General features: G+C 36.6%; 1 protein-coding gene across 2 annotated transcripts in view; it reads left to right on the forward strand.

Annotated features, from left to right (window-relative positions):
- USH2A (usherin) overlaps positions 1-20465 on the forward strand; it is a gene marked incomplete at both ends in the record, with an annotated part of 871783 nt that overhangs the window by 620534 nt on the left and 230784 nt on the right. For both annotated transcript variants that reach the window (XM_080698222.1, XM_080698223.1), the window contains 2 exons: positions 7884-8082; positions 12811-12979. In XM_080698222.1, coding sequence (XP_080554348.1) covers positions 7884-8082; positions 12811-12979 — 368 coding nt within the window. The remainder of the gene's footprint in view (positions 1-7883; positions 8083-12810; positions 12980-20465) is intronic.

Here is a 20465-nt window from a genome sequence, read left to right on the forward strand (position 1 = left end):
TCCTGCTAACCTCTTTGCCTCTTGTAGCTCCACAGAAGCATCTCAGTTACTACAGTGGCCTTTGTGCCTCTCTGCAAGATCCAGTTCTTCGTCATGACTCATTTTGGCTTCTAATTGTTGCTTTGTCCCTGGCTCTCTGACCACTCATAGGTTTCTTTTATTGGTTACATTTCAAACCAGGTCTTTATTTTTGGGTATCTCTAACAGAAAGACTTGCCTTCTTGCTCAGATAATTCAAACATTCTTATGGTTTTAATCATATTGATGTCTCAAAGACTTCTAGCCCTGTTGTCTCCCTAAACTCCAGTCCCATATATCTAGTAGTCTATTATAGATTTTCTGTTGTGGTATCTAACTATCACTTCTACAACCTTTAGCCAAAAGTTGCTTCTCTCCAAACTCATCCTCTTTTCCAACAACCATTTCTGCAACTATTCCCTCAACCTACATATTATGAGATATACATGTATTTGACTTTTTAAAATCCTGAGTTCAATATGCATCATTTTAGTACATGTTCTTTGGAGCATCTTCTCATGTATGTTCCTCTTTTTCATTTTCATGTCCATGCTTTCATTGTTTAAATTTGTATGAGCAATTCAGAACTGCCTTAATTTATTTAGATATAAAGAGGAAAAAGCTTGAGGCCAAAACACAATAACTTAATGAGACACTGTCTAAAAATAAAAATATAAAATAGGGCTGCAGGTGCAGCTCAGAGGTAGAACACCCTTGGGTGAAATCTTCAGGATCACAAAAAATAAAATAAACAGACAGGAAACAGCTTTACTTTTTATCTACTACTTACTTCTTTCAATATATTTTTTGGTGGTCTCTTTCTCAACTCTTGAATACCACTTGGGAGCATCTTATTATTTATCAAATTGTTTTTAGTTATAAGTCTCACTTTGGTAATTAAGATTCATGTTCAAGGGTTTTTTTGTTGTTGTTCTTTGTTTGTTTGTTTGTTTTGTTTGGTGCTGGGGATTGAACCCAGAGGTATTATACTTCTGAATTATACCACCAGCTCTATTTTATTTTAATTTTGAAACAGGGTCTTGTTGGGGTGCTGAGAATCTCACAACTGCTGGGGCCGTCCTTGAACCTGTGATCCTCTTGTCTCAGCCTCCAAAATAGTTTGGATTACAGATGTGCACCATCACATCTGGTTCATTATCAAGTTTTAAAAAGTTCATTTTACCTCCAGAAAAGTCACATCTAGTTCAAATATTTTTACCACTAAATAAGGTCAGGCATGATTGCAGCTTTTCTTTCCTTGTCCTCCTATTTCTTTGATTCAAATGTGTCCTCTTCCAATATTCTTATTTTACCGGCATCCTAAGGTAGGAATCACAATCTTCTATGTGGCAAATGACATTTTCTTGGAGAATTGTATGCTTTCCTTGACAGGTCCCCATGGAAATCCATGTGGCTAAATTCCTGAGTGTTGTCCCATACAGCTGATCTCCTGTAGCAGCAGAATTAAATATCCCAAACACTCTTTCTGCCGGAGTCCTGTCATCTCAGAAGGCTGCCATCTTTGATAATGCTCCTTCAAGAAAGCAAGTCCTACCTTGGGTTCATAGAAAGTTCTCTTATCTCTGCCATATTAGGACATTGGGGCCCTATAGTGTTAACTTACAATTCCAGAGCTGCTCTGGTCCACCGATGGCCATCAGAATCCTCTGAGATGCAAGCATTACTTTACGTGTAAACATAAACTACCAAACCCAAGAGATCTATGACAAACTGTCCCAAGAATTCCTCACCACACTTTCCTCCAGGGACAGCAGAAGATTGAGCTTAAACATTTCTGTACTTTAATTATGTGTTAACCATGAGAAGCAAGTGCTTTCAGTTCCTCTCAGTAGTGTATTTAGAACTTCTTTTCAAGTCCTAGAGTCTGTTTGTGGAATGGCAGTGAGTAAGGGTACTATGTCAATAGCTCCTCTTTCATTTCTAAGCTCAGGAGCTGCCAGTGGTTTTCCAATACCCTCAAAAAAGAATCCAAATTTTTTTCCATATGCTCCAAACCCTGCATGATTTTCAGTCTCTCTCTGCTCTACAAACATCCTCCTGATCTCATTTTCTAGTATCTTGGATCTTGACCAGTACATTCCAGTGCTACTTGATTCTTTAACCTGATACATAATATAATTACCTATTTCTATATTGGAAATTACCTATTTCCCTCTAGCAAAATGTAGGTTTTATAATAAAAAAGGACATTGTCTGGGTCACTGATAATTGTAGAATGATGCTTTGCTTACATTAGCTACTTAATGAATATTTATTAAAGTTTATGCTTTCAGAAACTCCCCTTAAATTTTGTTTATTTGGATTGGTTGGGTTGATGGCTCAGTGTTATTCCTAGAACTTAGCAGAATCTTGATGCTACAGTTAGAAGAAAGAAACATTACTCTTAAATTGAGGAACTCATCACTTGTCATCTTCAGTTTGGAACAATAGTTGAAACTCCTAAATAAGAGAAAGCCCAAAATGCACAATTCATCACACTTGAGTTGCTAATGTAGAACAAAAATATTTCTCTTTACCCCTTGTTACTTCTACTCTTATTTACCAGGTAACTAATTCTAAGGGGCTTTATATTGTGCTAGTGACAATACTTCACAATCATCCTATGTCATTATCAAACTCCTCAACGTGGTATTTGAAGAGCTCCATAATTCTTTTCTTTTATTAAAATGTATATACTATTATCACTTGATACAGATCAAGTAGATCCCTATCTCTTACTTTTGCTTATGTTTGTCTTCCTTCCCAAAATTCTTCCCACACTCTCACCAACCCAAATTCCCATATATGTCTATGAAACCTTCTTTGGCTAGACTAGAACACAGTAAATCTTCAGTTTTGTGCTTTTATGATTATATCTCTTACTACAATATTGGAAACACTTGAATATGTATTGTTATATGACATTGTACATTTCCATCTGTGTATGTTTTATATCCCCTGTTTACTCAAAGACATAGGTTTGGACTATTGCTTTTTTAGCCACTGCAATTTTACTAAACATCACAGAAAATTAAATATTCAATGACTTGAGAGCAAAGAATTAGTATTTTTGTTAAATACATTTATTTAGTCTTGTATTAAAATGTTCTGATCATTTTAATAACTGTAATGTAGAACACTGTTGAAGAATTTGAGTACTGCATAAATACTTCACAAAATGACCAAACTGAAAAGAAAAACAAAAGGTCTATATAAATATGATCAGGTGTGTGATGCTATTTAACCTGTAACAATTTAGACTGATATCTTAGGGTGTATAAAGGTCTCCCTTATTGGCCAAAACAAGAACATTTTAGAAAACTGGTGATAAAATATTATAATAAAATTTTATTTTATTTTCTATTTTATTTATTTATTTATTTTGCGGGGGCCTGAGGATGGAACCTAGGGGCTTTTGACCTCCGAGCTACACCCCCTGCCCTATATTTTATTCTTTATTTTGAAACCGGGTCTCACTGAGTTGCAGAGGTCCTTACTAAGTAGCTGAGGCTATCCTCAAACCACGATCCTCCAGGTCTCAGCCTCCCAAATGCTGGGATTATAAGCATGTGCCACCACACCTGGCTGGAATAAAATTTTAGAGTGCCACTGTGAACCCTAACTGTTCATAAAAATTCTGATTTGTATTGTTTCAGCATTCACTTGTAAAAAGGCAGGTAAAGAGCAATCATTTCTCCACATTGCTTTCTTGATTCTATGATGTTTTATACTTCTGGAAGTGAGAATTAGAAATGATGACTACTGTGGAGGTGAACACAAAATATGTAGTTCAATAGAAGTAGAATAGTAATCCTATTCTCAACAGGACAAAATTTTAAAAAATATTTCTACCTAGAACAATCAACCAAGGACCTCATGTACCAAAGTGGGCTTTTATCAGAAGTTATTTAAGATCACTTAATTTTCAGTTTACTTCTCTGAGCTAAGTAAACTCTTACAGTTATCATGTGAGAAAATCTACAATGAGTTTGAATTTGAATTTTCACTATTTGTGAGTATACATGAAAGCACAATTTGTACTGATCTGCACACACAAAAAGGATAGCTTATTTTCCCCAATATTTAATATTCATTTCTAGGTCTTAAGGATATTCTTTCTGTTTTGCTCTTTAACATCAAAGCAGTGAAACCATTAATCACATTAATAATGGTGCATATTTCTCAGAGATTTATTTCATTTTCAAATCAGCAACCAAAAGACTTTTCATTAGAACAGGTGGTTCTAATGAGTGATGGGCAGGTGTTAAATCCTCTTCTCCTCTTTGATCATTTACCTTCCTCTCACTGATTCAAATCCTCAGACATTAAACTGTTCACATCATCACTAAAAATATATGTAGATGCCCTCAGTATTTATGTTTCACAAGCAAAAGAAGTAAAAATGGAATCGTGTTCTACATGGTCGTTTCTGGACCTTGATGGTTCAGCAGCTTTTGTGGGAATGTCACTTAAGTGTAGTCTTCTCTGTAGTTAATTATACCATGAATACAAAAGAAGTGTCTGCAAAATGTGGAATTAATTGGAGAGCTCGATTTTTCAGAATAATAACAGTGTCTCTACTAGTCACCTATGAAACTATTCTCTCATAGGTAACATTATTTTTCTATCTGTAGTGTCTTATTACTGAATGGGTTATGTTTGTAACCTTAAGAAAATGAAATGCTTTTTCTTTCGGCAGTCTATTAAAATGTCAAGATTTATCTTGACTGTTGCTTTTCTATGTAAATGTTTGGGCTTAATTGAATCTGTAATATGTGATGTCATTTGGAATTCTGATAGGGTACAAGAATTTTTTCTATGAAGATTTGTTTCTTGTGCATAGTGGTATGTGCCTGTAATTCCAGTACTTGGGAAGCTAAGACAGAAGGACCACAGGTTTGAGACCAAATTCAGCAATAGTGAGACCCAGTTACAAAAATAACAAAAAAAAAGTGTAAAAGAAGTGTAGCTCATAGAATATCCCTAAAGTCAGTCCCCAGTAACACACACACACACACACATACACACACACACACACACACACACACACACACACACACTTTCTTTTTATAAGGAAAGGTATATTAAAAATATAGGGACAAGGATCCAGTGTATTTGCTTTTCTACAAAGCAACTACTGGAATGTTTTCTATGTAAAAGTTAGCCCGCATCTGTTTGTGATTGGTTAAATGTTACTACTGGAAATTATAAAATTATAAAAAGGAAATTAACTCTGAATTATGAGAATTCTACTCATGTTTTAAAACAATAAGAACAAAAATAAATATTATTTTATATTAATTTTTGCAAGGGGGTTTATTTAAATTTTTATTGGTACATTGTATTTATACATCATAATGAAGAAAAAAGACGTGTGTAGACATAAATGCACATATCTCCCAGCCAGCCGTCACTTAGTCCTCACCCCATTCCCCTCCCCTACCCTCCATCTCATGCTTGGCTTAGTGGTTGACTATGACGTGAATAAGTAAATCATGCGCTTTAAAGAGTTTCCTTTTTCCCCCTCCCATCCCCACAGTTAGGTTGTCTTATTTGCTCCTCTATAGGATCTCCTTTTTCACCTGGAGTTCCTCCTATGACCCCTTTCACCTTAGCTTTCACATATTAGGGAAAGCATCCGATTCCTTACGTTTTGCGACTGACTAATCTCTCTTAGCATAATGTCCATCCATTTCCCTGTAAATGCTGCAATTTTGTTTTGTTTTTTTTAATGGCTGAGTAAAATTCCATTATGTACATATCCCACAGTTTTGTAATCCATTCATCTTTTTATGGACATCTTGGCTGGTTCCATAGTTTGGCTATGGTGAATTGTGCAGCTATGAACACAGATACACATGCATTAGTTTGGAGATTTTTTATTGGTGGATTGTAGTCATACATTTTGATGAAGTTCAGTGTGATAGAGGCATACATGTACACAGTCCTCCTTGATCCCTCTCCCAGTTTCTACCCCACTCTCTCTCCTTCCCCACCTCCTTGAGCTGAACACAATGACTAGCTCTGTTAAGTTTGTGATCAATGCATCATGTGCATTGTGCATTCATTGAGGTGTTTCGCTCTTCAAGTCTCCTTCCTCTCTCCTGTCTCCTTCATTTTGTTCCCCTCCTTCACTCCACTGGGTTTCTCCTCTTTTTTCTGGAGTTTCTTCTGTCTTTCAGTTTTTCTAGGCTATCCTATGAGAATATGTCGCATCCAAATCTCTGGGACTTTGTTAAAAACTTTTAACTACTTTTTGCTTGTAGAGCTTATTAAGAAAATAGTAAAGATAGTATGTAAGTGTGATCTAGGCTGTATCTTTCCAGGAAGTAGACCTAAATTCACAATTGAAGTTCTGTAATGTTTCCACAAGAGGAAATCATTTTATTTAGGGTTGTCTTCTCTGTGTACCACTGTACATTGTGATATCATTTGCTATAGAAGATGATTTATTAAAATATAATTGAAAGTGCAATAAAGTTGATCTGACTTAATAATACCCTCATTGTTTACCATCCCTGAAAAAGGCAAATCTGTGTTTAAAATGAAATTCTGAGCCAGGCATGACGCATACCTATAGTCCCAGTACTTGGAAAGCTGAGACGAGATTATGGCCAGCCTCAGCAACTTAGTGAGGACATCTACAGGTCTTCTTAGACCTTCTTGAAATAGTTCGTAGTGATATCCTATTTCAAAATAAAACATAAAAAATAGGGCTGGGGGGTGAAGCTGAGAGGCAGAATGCTCCTAGGTTCAATCCCCAGCACCCCCCCACATACACACAAATTAGATTGTGAATGATTTTAGAATTTATTTAGAATAAATAAGGATTATTTTTTCTAAATAATGAATTAGAATAAATAATAATAAATGTTCTAAATAACAATTTAGAATCAATTTAGAATCAATTTCTAAAAATTAAATATTTTTTACTAAGAACATGATGACGTAAAGGTAGTTGTTATGGGAATTTTTAATTCCTGTATTTCTGACCATAGAACATATCTGACAATGTTAGTTAAACAGTAGGGAAAATAAATTCACTTAGATGATTGAAAAATAAAAAATATATTGAAATACATTTCAAGGAATCTAATAATATAATTTTATCCACTTGAGCATTTAATTTGGCTGCAGGTTACAAAATTCTCAAAAATAGAGACATAAGTGGGGAATTCTAGATGTAGATGGTTGTTGGCATTGTCTCAGCAGTGCCAAATACCTGGTGGTATCTTTGTGATTCTTACAGAATTTCTCAGATCACTATAAGACGATTACTAATGTTGTAAACATCATGCATGTAAAATAAAAGGGAGAAATGTAGCAGCTGTGTTGAGAAAAATAAAATTTCCTAGGAATTCCACAAGAGTCTTCCAATTGCATCTTTGAACAGCTATGAGCCAATTAAGGCCAAAAAGAAGGTAGATACTAATAGGGATGAGGTCTGCCACATTCTGATTTTCATCCAGTTTATGATGTCACATTATTTGTGTCTTGTCTCTACTTAAAAAAACAAATGTTCTGTTGATTTTCACAACTTGTCATAAACAGTGATTTTTTTCTTCTTGTCTCAAAAACATAAAGCAAGATACTACCCAACTCCGTCCTTGTATTTATTCTCCCCAAAGCTAACATAGTTTTGATTGATTCTCAAAATATACCAGGTGGTAGTTGCAGGTATTATGTTGCATATCTGTTAGTATATTTTAAATACGTATTTGCATCTCTTCCTACTACATTTTAGTTAGGAACTTGTGGGTGAAATAAAATTTTTGACCAATTTAGAATGTTAATTGAAAAATAGGTAAGCTGATAGCAGCAATGTTAAGTGCCATCTTTTTGAAGTATTGATTTCTCTGTTGCAGATCCCTTCAAATTGGTTGGGCATCTCCAGGGAAGCCAAATGGCATTATACTTGGATATGATCTTTTACGGAAAACATGGCGTCCATGCCCTAAAACTCAGAAGCTAATAGAGGACCCTAATTATGGGCTCTGCAAGGCAGTGAAGTGTCCAAAACCTCAAAGTATCTGTGGACACATCTGTTATTCTCCTGAAGCCAAGGTAAATCTCTTAAGACCAGACAATGGAATGTGTTTTTCTCAGTAAACATTCCAGATAAAACTCCTTGCTTTTTAAACTATGTTGAATCATGATAGATGTTTGCACTACTATTCTGTCAAGACCCCATGGAGAAGAGAAGATGCTTATAAAAATCCAACCATCCTCATGAGCCTTTTGGCCTTTCCATTTTTCACCATCTTTACAGGAAATATGAGTTTATTAGAATGATAAGGAACCTCCCAAATCTATATTTGATTGAGGCACTAGAAATTTTCTTTATAACAGATCCATTCAGCTACAAATGTAGTGTTTGTTTATATGACACTGATGAGTGGCTATGAACAGGACCTTTTATAGTTTGTCAGAAATATTTTAGAATTATGGTCATTTGTAGATTAATGTTCATATTAGTTGCTGTTTAGGAAACAGATCAATAATACAGCCAGACAGAGGAGTTTGTAAATGGCTTTTATTGACAAACGATCCAGAAAAATCCTTAGTTCCAAGGTAGGATTTCATACAATGAAATAATATTCCTATTTATCAATAACATCACACATTCAGTGACTACTACTAAAGCTATTACTAAATTTCTAAGATTCTCTGCAAAAGAACTGAGTAATTAAGAGAGTGAGTTATTGAAGTAAAATGGACCAAATTATAAATGAATCATAGCTGATACAAGTTTAGCAGTAGCTACATCTATGAAATGCATAAATCCAGCCAGCTAAACAACTATATATTTTTTCACAGTTATTCTCCGAAACAGCCATTATGCCTAAATTTTATATCACTTTAGGCATACTAAATATGCACTATATGATGAGCATACTTTCATAGAATTACATTTCTTAGAGGAAAAATGCCAGAATAAAATTGCCCATTAATAATATTTTCCATGAGAAAGAGATGAATTTGGAAAAACATTTGGTAAAAGGTGAAATTTGCTCCTCAATTTTTTTTTGTTTATGTACTATCCAGTGACAAGCTGGCAAATACAAAATAACTATGTAGGCTTATGAATTAATAATACAACACTTTTCAATGCAGAAAACAATGTATTCATCAAAATAAATCCTGATGCTGGCCAAAAGCCATCATAAAAGCTTGGGTTTGAAAAGCAGATTTGATAATAGTTTCAACTCTAAACTAAGGGGTGAAATTAAAACAAAATAGAGTAAAATTAAGACACATAATGTCTTAATTTAAATTTATTCTAAAATATCAAAAGGTAAATGCCCATATTAAGTTAATATATATTTTCCATGGAGTGAAGAAAAATAATCCAGTATAATAGATTAGTGATAAAGCATACCACTAGCCTCTAATTTCTATATTTTTAGGCTAAATTATTTATAGGTATTCTGCCTTTTATTTTTTCCACTTTGATATCAGAAACTGTTTTTTGTAAGCTTCTGAAGAAGTGTGATGTCTGTTTACACCAAATAAGTGACTATTTGGTGTAATATAACAAATTTTGTAATATTTTTCAAAATTATAAGTTTGTTTAGTCTAGTTTTAAATCAATAAAAATGATTAAAAACAAAAAAGAAAGATATGTTTCACTAATCTCAAAAAAGAAAAAATTATACAGGTTCTTTTGCACAAAATAAATATAAATTGAAAAGAAAGCAAAATGTAACCTTTAGAAAACTGCCATGAACAAGCCGGGCATGGTGACACATGCTTGTAATTTCCGCATTTGAAAGGCTGAGACAGGAGGATCACGCAGGTTCGAAGCCAGCCTCAGCTGGCTTAAGAGACCATTTCCAAATAAAATATAAAATGGGTCTGGGAGTGTAGCCTGGAGGTAGAAGACCCCTGGGTTCCATCTCCAGTACCACAAATAAATAAATAAATAAATAAATAAATAAATAAATAAACAAACAAACAAATAAATAAATTGAAAACTGGCACGAACAAATATTATCTAATATTCCATTCTTCTATTGTTGGTGGTAGTGGTTATGATGGCATTGGGGATTGAACCCAGGGGCATTCTATCTCCAAGCTACACATCCAGCATTTTTATTGCTTTATTTTGAAACATGGTCTACGTTGCTGATGCTAGCCTTGAATCTGTGATCCTATTGTCTCAGCTTCTAAAGTACTGGGATTATAGGCTTATTACCATGTCCCACTTCACATTCCAATCTTTTTTTTAAATAAATGTTATACATTATTAAAATGATTCCCATTATAATGATGACCCAAAGTCATATTTTTACAGGTTTTAGAGGTAATAAAGATATTGTTAGTGAAATATAATAAAGAAAGTCAAAATGTCAATAGAAGAAAGTATAGATCCTGGTTTGGAATTAGTTATGAAAACATACAGTCCAGGGACTAAAACTTTGAGAATCACAGATTACAAAACTGACTTGAAAACCATAGAGCAAGGAAAAGGTACCTATTTGAAAATCAACCAAACACAAATCAGTTGAAATTGCCATTTTTGCTTTCTGAGACAATGAACTTGAAAATTCATTAGAAGATTTAGGAGTCACTCTGATATTTGGGAGAGCTCCCAAAAGAAATAATTACTTAAAAATATCCCCTTTGGGAGCCATCAGTAGTCTAAGCTGAAGTGGGTGAGGATAAAGGAACACTTCTCATGGCTGAAGGAATCTGAGGATGACATTGGTCATGAAAGAATGGAAGTAAATCAGACCTCATGGCTCATCATCATTAAATGAATATTTGGAAAATAACATCAAAATAAAGTGAGAAGTACCAGGGATTCATGCTGAAAGACAAGACATTCACCACACACTCTGAATGATGCTGTGGTAAATGGTTTCATATCAAATAACAAATGACAAGATTTTACGTCACTATCATACAACAAAAGGGAGATAACCTGATGCCTTCCCCTAACTAACATTCCTAAATCCCAAATAAACACAAAGAAAGATTTTTTAACTCTTAAAAATGTAAGTTAATTTCAATATTTACCATTCACATAGAATATGGCATTGAAGGGATGAGTCACCCAAGTTTTCCTTGGAATTAGACTCATTTTTGAATCCTCATTTTAATAATTAACCCTAGAAAAAGAAATTCATTACAGTTGGCCAGGCTAGACTACCTGATGAACCACAGGGGTAAACTTCATAATTGAGCCCAATTTCTTTGCTTTGAGATAACTTTTGAAAAATGTCTGAGGTACTAAATTAATGGGCCTGTGCAAAACTTAGAGATGTTACATTTTGTAGTTGTTGTGTTGAGCTTGGTTCAAATGTTAGTGCACACTAAAGGTAGTTATGAACAAAAAGAAAAAAGAAAATGTTTTTTTACAAGAATCTTGCTTGCCACAGAAAGGATTTAATCGATGTAACTTATGTCAAGTATAAATTCTAAGGTTACATTACAGGATCTATTCAGTGTTTGATTTGTTGTATATATGGCATATCAATCTCTCAGACCTCAAGTGAACATGCAAATAATTTGTCCACCACACACACTATTTCTTCCACAGCTCTTGAAGTTAACAGAGTTAAAAGGGCTTTTCAAAATTAATTTCAAAATACTTTCAAATTAATTTCAAATATTAAAGTTTTTAATATAGCAGAATATGATATATATGTATATATATATATTATATTTGTATTATATTTACAAATATATATAATATATAAAGAGGGAAATTCCCTAATGTACATAATGTACATTCACAGACATCTCAGAGTCAATCACTAAGACAAACATGAGAAGGAGGAAGGGAGAGGGAATGGTTTGGGAATTGGATAAGGGCTAATTGGGTGATGTGTGTATGTATGCCCCTACCATCTTGTACTCCATTAAGATGTATGACTAAAATGCACCAATAAATTGTATATATGTTTATATATATATACAGTACTTAATGTTATAAGTGCTTATATACATTACATACTTATATATATTTTATATATAAATATACATTACTTAATATATAATATAATACTTAATATATATGAGTACTTAGTAAATATATATTTATATATAAGTACTTATATAAATATATACTTGTAAGCCTGACATGGGCAAATATCTAATATTCTTTTTTTTTTTTTTTTTGGTGGTACTGGGGTTCCTGGAAACCCTTCTACCTCAGGGCTACACTCCCAGACCTATTTTATACTTTTTATTTGGAAACAGGGTCTCTTAAGCCAGCGCGCTGGCTTCGAACCTGCGCGATCCTCCTGTCTCCGCCTCCCAAGCACGGGGATTACAAGCGTGCGCCACCATGCCCGGCTCATCTAATATTCTTGAAAATAAATATATTCCACTATTCTTACAAGACAAATATGTTAGCCTCTGTTGAGATTGCATTGTCTGAAAACTAGCTTCATAAATAAGGGGTCTTATAGATTAGAAAAAAATTCAGTACATTAAAAATAAAGTATTAGAGACAGTTTTCATTGATATAGTTTCAAATTAAACAATCCTTAAAATGAAAACATACAAAGAAACTTGTTCATTAATAATTCTAAACATTTTCAGGCTGGAAGCACTGACATTCAAAGATAATTTATATTTGTAGAGTATTAGAGAGCAAAGCCTTGTTTGAAGCTATTAAAAACTTACAGATTTGAAAGATCCCGGAAAATACTTTTTAAACCTATGAAATACAAGTCACGTGGTCTTAGATCAAGGCCTTATAAGAAAATCTTTTTACCATGTGAGATATAATACTCTTAATAGTTTTAAACTGATAATTCTTTAAAACTGATTCTCAACTTCTAGATTTGTTGTCACGGAGTTCTCTATGACTCCCAGCCTGGATACCACTGTTGTGAAGAAAATTATATTCCATTTCTTCTGAATTCAACTGGAGTTTGTTGTGGTGGCAGAATTCAGGAGGTGCAACCAAATTATCAGTGCTGCTTTGGATATTATGCTAAGATTCTACCAGGTGAGGATTATGTTGGGGTATACTCAGTAATGTGGGGAATATGAGGACACAAATATATGTCTCATGTCAGCAAATTATTTCAAACATTTCCCCCAACCAAAAATTGAACCACAAATACATAGCCATTGCCCTGCTTTAAATATCCTTTCTTCTTTGGACTTCATTGGAACATAAGCAAGGCCTGTTAGATGCAAGAGAAAAAACACAGGTGACTTACAGTTATCTACTGTGACAATGTGGTGGGTTTTCCTCATGGTGAATGCAAAACCAATAAGCACAACCAGAAGATAAAGGAGTGGAAAGACATTTATTACTTGCAGCAAATAAGGAGAGGACTGAAGTTAATTTGCAAAGCAGTGTTCTACCAGAATGCAGAAAGCAAGGGGCTTTTATTGGAGAAACGTATGCCTATTCAGATAGGAAAGACTCATTATAGTAGAGAGGTGCCACGTTACTGAGCATGCTCAGCTCAAGGTCGAAAGTGCTTGTTCAAAGAAAAATATTTTTTTAAATAGCAGAGCATCGTAAAGAGTAAAGTTCACATGGGTTGTCAAAACAATTTAGAATACTCAGTGATTTGGGCTAACTCTTTTAAAGTTTTTCCAGATCCTTAGCTGAAATAAAAAGGAAACAACTTTGAGCACATGTACATTCTTTTAAAGGCTCTGCCTCTTCCTTTTATCACTCACTTAAATGCATGTCCTTAAAACTGCTTGCCTTGCCCAGTGACTAATACCACTACATAAGGAAATATACCTGAAGATCTATTTCACTCCCTGTATTTTGTGGCTTTATTTTATTTGCATGGCTCAATATTTTCAGCATCAAATCTGTGAATTGTTAATTGCCCCCACTCAATAAAACTGTTCTACACTTCCTCCATTTCTATTCTGGACTATACATGCATTGTTCCTGGGTGGGTTATAACTGAAAATTCCATTTATCTGAGAATTTTAGTTCACTGGGAGTGCCTCTTGCTGCTCTATGCCAGGTGGGAGAAGTAGGGATGCAGGAAAGAGCAGCAACCTTTTGTTTTGCTTTGATTTGGGTTCATCAACCAACAAAACTAGCCACTTATCTCCAAATTTCAGTAACATATTTACAAGTATGAAAACAGTTTTAGAGAGTATTAATAATACACCCAGATTTATAGAGATGAACAAGAAAGAGAGCTGAAATGGGAAAGCATCCTCTCTCTACCCAAATTCATGACTCTTGAGGACGTTACTTTCTCTTTAGCCAAAATGTACTAACAAGTGTTAACATTTTTTAAAGCATTGTTCTAGGCTTCTAAACTTTTTCATTACTACCATTGTCAGTTCCTATTTACTTTGGAAAAGGTATCGAGAATACAGATAGTTTCCTACCACCTAATTTTAATACTGATGTCTTTCTTGAAGCATAGAAAATGGATAGGAGGCCTTAGGAAAGGTGAATGCTCCCAAATACCTAATGTCAAACATTTGGCTAAATTATGCATTGATTTTTTAATATACCTTGTGTTCAGTACAAATATATCTATACAATGTATGTGAAATAAGAAATTGTCTTGTCCGATATCTCTTTTGTAAAACACTGAAGCAAAAGTGAAAGGTATAGTGATTAAATGCTGTGCAAGTTTAATATTTTTCCATATGATTCACTGGGGAAAAAAATCTTTCTTGATAGCAGTGATATGATTTCTAGTTATCCAGCAAAAGTTCTTGCATATACTGAATAACTCCTAACCAGATTTTCCAAGTAAGAAAATACATTGATGGATGACTTCCGGGAAGATGGCGACAGAGGAAAGCAGCACTTACAAGTCCCGCTAACAATCCAACTCTACTACCACAAAACCAGCACCTTTCAGAGCCAGAAAACACCACCAGCGAAGAAATAAAAAACGGTAAATACAAGGGACAGAGAAAAAGGGCTGGAAAAACAAGACACCGGAAAAAAACCAGCCCAAAGTGCTGCGCGCGCGGGGCGCGGAGCGGCCGGAGCAGCCAGAGCGGCCAGAGCCGCAGCGCGGATTGGGGGGAGCCGCGGAGCGGAGCGGCCTGAGCAGCTGGAGCAGCCAGAGCCGCGTCGTGGAACAGCTGGAGCGACCAGAGTGACCAGACCCGCGGTGCAGAGCAGCCTGAGCCGCGGTTCAGAGCAGCCGAACAAAGCGGCCAGAGCAGCCGAGCGGAGCGGCCAGAACAGCCGGAGCAGCCAGAGCTGCAGCGCGGATTGGCTGAAGCAGCGGCGCAGAGTGGCCGGAGCCCCGGAGCGGAGCGGCTGAGGCAGCCAGAGCGGAGCGGCCAGAACAGCTGAGTGGAGCAGCCAGAGCAGCCGGAGCGGAGCGGCCAGAACAGCCAGAGCAGCCAGAGCCGCTTCGCGGAACGGCTGGAGCGGCCGGAGTGGCCAGACCCACGGTGCAGAGCAGCCAGAGCCGCGGTGCAGAGCGGCCGGAGCAGCCGGAGTGGCCAGAGCCATGGTGAGGAGCAGCCAGAGCCGTGGCGCAGAGTGGCCGGAGCGGCGCGGCCTACATCTCCCCTAGCAGCACCAGGCTCCAGAGAGGAGGGAGACTCAAAACAGAGCTCAAATCCAGAGAGGAAGTACTCTGGCCTCATGGCCTAGGATGCAGAAGCAGCGTCTTACTGCTGGCAGCAGCGGCGAGTTCACTGGACGGCCCTAGACCAACCCACTCAACCAGCCACCAGGCGCCTGAGAGGAGGGGTGGACAGCAAGCCGAAGAGAGCAGGTGCTGAACAGCCGGGCAGCAGTCAGCAGTTTTGTTGGTGCAGGGAACATCTAAAGCTCCCAAGGGCCGGGCACAGCACAACTGGCAAGGACTCAGAGCTGAGTTCAAAACCAGAGAAGAATACGCTGCATCACGGCCGAGGGTGTGGCAGTGGTGCCATATTGCCAGTGGCGGCAGGAGTGAATCCACCGAGTTCACTACAGCTCCATCAGCGCACTCAACAACCGTGAGTCAAATTGCAGCCCCTAGGGGAGAAATCCCAGTACTGCACTCCCAGGGACTTGTGCAGATAGTCTCCCTAGGTCGGAGATTTTAGCAGTGCAGCCCAGTGGGGGAGTGGCAGTGGCAGAGATATCATACCATAGTCACAACTCCCCGCTGGAGAACGCCCAACTTGGCACCCCCCACGATCTAAGCAGCCTTGATTGACTCCCTGGGTCTGAGACTTTGTGATACAACCCAGTAAAGGAGTAGTGATAACTGAGATACCACAGACTCGAGATCCAGAACATCTTAAGTGAACTCGTAGTGACTCAGGGAAGAACCCAGAGAAGGCACAAACTTCCAAAATCATGGGAAAGAGAAATAACAATGGAGCAGTGAATGCCAACAACCCCACAACATCAGAATCTGATAACACAGAAATCCAAAGATCTCTAGAAGATCAAATTAGGAAAATAACTTTAGAAATAATAGAGGACTTTTGGAAAGAATTTAGAGAGAGTCAAAAAGAGATAAAGGATGCAATTAATGAAGTAAAGGCCTCAATTCAAAGTATAAACAACAGATTAGACCACATGGAGAATAGAATCTCGCTTCTTGAAGATGATCATTCTAAAAATGAATGCATAGTTTCTAATTTAGAAAAAAAAACCCGACAGCAGGAATATGACATTGAAGAAATATGGGCCCATTTCAAGAGAGCTAACCTAAGAATAATTGGAATAGAGGAGGGAAAAGAAGGTGAAACCAAAGGGATCAACAAGGAAGTAATAGCAGAAAATTTTCCAAACAGAGCAAGAGGTCGATACACAGGTCCAGGAAACTTATAGAACTCCCTTTAGACAGGATCGGAGAAGAGGATCCCCATGCCACATAATTGTCAAAATGACTAATGTGGAAGCCAAGGAGAGAATCTTAAAGGCAACAAAAACAAAAGGCCACGTGACATACAGAGGCAAACCAATTAGAATCACTCCAGACTTCCCAAACCAAGTTATGAAAGCCAGAAGGGCTTGGAGTAACATATTCCAAACTCTGAAAGAAAACAACTTCCAGCCAAAAATTTCCTACCCAGCAAAACTATCCATCAAATTAGATGGGGAAATAAGAAGCTTCCATGACAAACAGCAACTGAAGGAATTTATGTCTTCAAAACCAGCGCTAGAGAAAATACTCAAGGAGATTAACTGCAAAGAGGAAATGGGTAATACACACCAGAACCAAAGAAACAAGAATTCCCATCCAGCAGACAACTAAGCAAAGAAGAATAAACAGTATCTCAAACAGAAATAAGATCTTAACATGTTGGGAATTAAAAATTATCTCTCTATAATCACACTGAATGTAAACGGCCTCAACTCCCCAATAAAAAGACATAAAGTGGCAAAATGGATTAAAAGCCAGAATCCATCCATCTGCTGCTTACAAGAAACATACCTTACAAGTAAAGATAGGAACAAACTCAAGGTAAAGGGCTGGAGCAAGGTAATCCATGCTAATGCTACTCAAAGACAAGCAGGAGTAGCAACTATGATATCAGACAAGTTAGACTTCAAACCCAAACTTATTAGAAGAGACAAAGAAGGTCACATTTTACTGGTAAAAGGAATAGTCCAGCAAGAGGAAATAACAATAATCAACATCTATGCCCCAAACATAGGGGCAGCTACTTTCATAAATCAAACTCTTTGTGACATGAAGTCACACATAAATCCCAACACAATAATACTGGGAGACTTTAACACACCTCTCACAATACTAGACCGATCTTCCAGACAAAGGGTCAGTAAAGATGTCTCAGAACTAAAGAACACCATTAACCAAATGGACCTGTTGGACACATATAGAATATTTCACCCAACTACAGCAGAGTTTACAGTTTTCTCAGCTGCTCATGGAACCTTCTCTAAAATAGATCACATCCTGGGACACAAAATGAGCACTAGCAAATTTTAAAAATGTTACATAATCCCCTGTGTCATTTCAGACCATAATGGAATGAAACTAGAAATCAACTATAAGAAGACCCAGAGAAACAACATAAACATGTGGAGACTGAACACCACACTTCTGAATGAAGAATGGGTCATAGAAGATGTAAGAGGTGAAATCAAGAAATTTCTAGAAACAAATGAAAATAAAGAAACAACATATCAAAAACTCTGGGACACTTTGAAGGCAGTATTAAGAGGACAGCATAGAAATCCAGAGGATTATCAGAAACTACTTTGAAAAACTATACTCCAACAAAATGGAAAATCTGGAGGAAATCGACAACTTCCTAGATAAATACAACCTTCCTAAACTGAGTCAAGAAGATATAGAACACTTAAACCAACCAATAACAATCAAAGAGATTGAAATAACAATAAAGAGCTTACCATCAAAGAAAAGCCCAGGACCAGATGGTTTCCCAAGTGAATTCTATAAAACCTTTATAGGAGAACTAATCCCAATACTACTCAAACTATTTCGGGAAATAGAAAAAACCGGGACTCTCCCAAATACATTCTATGAAGCCAACATCACACTAATACCCAAACCGAATAAAGACAGTTCAAGGAAGGAAAACTACAGGCCTATATCTCTGATGAACTTGGATGCAAAACTATTAAACAAAATACTAGCAACACGCATTCAAAACCACATCAAGAAAATCATTCACCATGACCAGGTAGGGTTCATCCCAGGGATGCAAGGCTGGTTCAATATACGAAAAACAATCCATGTAATTCATCATATAAACAGAATCAAAGACAAAAACCACATGATCATCTCAATAGATGCTGAAAAAGCATTTGATAAAATTCAACATCCATTTATGATAAAAACACTGCAGAGAATTGGAATAGAAGGAACATATCTCAACATTATTAAGGCAATCTACAATAAGCCCACTGCCAACATCATATTAAATGGGGAAAAACTTCAAGAATTCCCCCTAAAAACTGGAATGAGACAAGGATGTCCACTATCACCACTTCTCTTCAATATAGTACTAGAGACTCTAGCCAAAGCAATAAGGCAAGAAAAGGAAATCAAAGGAGTACAAATAGGAAAACAAGAACTTAAGCTTTCACTATTTGCAGATGACATGATACTATATTTAGAAAACCCAACAAACTCAACCAAAAGGCTTATAGAACTGATCAACAAATTCAGCAAGGTATCTGGATACAAAATCAATCTTAAAAAATCAGAAGCTTTCCTGTACACCAACCATAAATCCACTGAAAAAGAAATTCAGAAAACACTTCCACTCAGGATCTCCCACAAAAAAATAAAATACCTAGGAATAAACTTGACCAAGGAGGTAAAAGATCTCTACAAAGAAAATTATAAAACACTGAAAAAAGAAATCGAAGAAGATCTTAGAAGATGGAAAGACCTTCCATGTTCATGGATTGGCAGAATAAATATCATTAAAATGGCCATCCTCCCAAAAGTGATCTACAGATTTAATGCAATGCCCATTAAACTACCAAGATCATTCCTCACAGACATAGAAAAATCAGTCCTTAAATTTATCTGGAATAACAAAAAGCCCAGAATAGCCAAGGTAGTTCTCAGCAACAAAAACCACGCAGGAGGAATCACAATACCTGACTTTAAACTATACTACAAAGCCATTGTAATAAAAACAGCATGGTACTGGCAAAAGAACAGATATATAGACCAATGGAGCAGAATAGAAGACCCAGAAACAAGTCCACACACTTTCAGCCAATTGATTTTTGACAAAGAGGCCAAAAACATACACTGGAAAAAAGATAGCCTCTTCAACAAATGGTGTTGGCAAAACTGGTTAGCCATATGCAGAAAGTTGGATGTTAATCCCACTTTTTCACCCTGTACAAAAGTCAACTCACGATGGATCAAAGACTTGGAAATTAAACCAGAGACTTTGAAGCTCCTTGAAGAGGGCATAGGTCCAACACTACAACACATAGGCACAGACAAACATTTCCTCAACAAGACCCCAAAGGCACAACAAATTAAAAGGAGAATCAATACATGGGATTGCATGAAACTGAAGAGCTTCTGTTCAGCAAAGGAAACTATCAAGAATCTCAATCGAGAGCCAACAGAATGGGAGAAGATTTTTGCCACCTACACCACTGATAGAGGACTAATATCTAGAATATACAGAGAACTCAAGAAACTCAACACTAAGAAAACAAAGCATCCAATAACAAAATGGGCAAATGAACTAAATAGACACTTCACAAAAGAAGAAATTCAAATGGCCAATAAATGCATGAAAAAATGCTCAACATCACTGGCAATCAGAGAGATGCAAATCAAAACTACCCTGAGATTTCACCTAACTCCAACTAGAATGGCCATCATTCAAAACACAAACAACAACAGATGCTGGCGAGGATGTGGAGAAGTGGGAACTCTAAGACATTGTTGGTGGGATTGCAAATTAGTGCAACCACTTTGGAAAACAGTATGGAGAATCCTCAGAAGAATGGGAACAAATCTACCATTTGATCCAGCAATACCACTGTTGGGTATCTACCCAAAAGAAAA

The sequence above is a fragment of the Muscardinus avellanarius genome (genome assembly GCF_963383645.1).
Source record: "Muscardinus avellanarius genome assembly, chromosome: 7".
NCBI lineage: Eukaryota > Metazoa > Chordata > Mammalia > Rodentia > Gliridae > Muscardinus > Muscardinus avellanarius.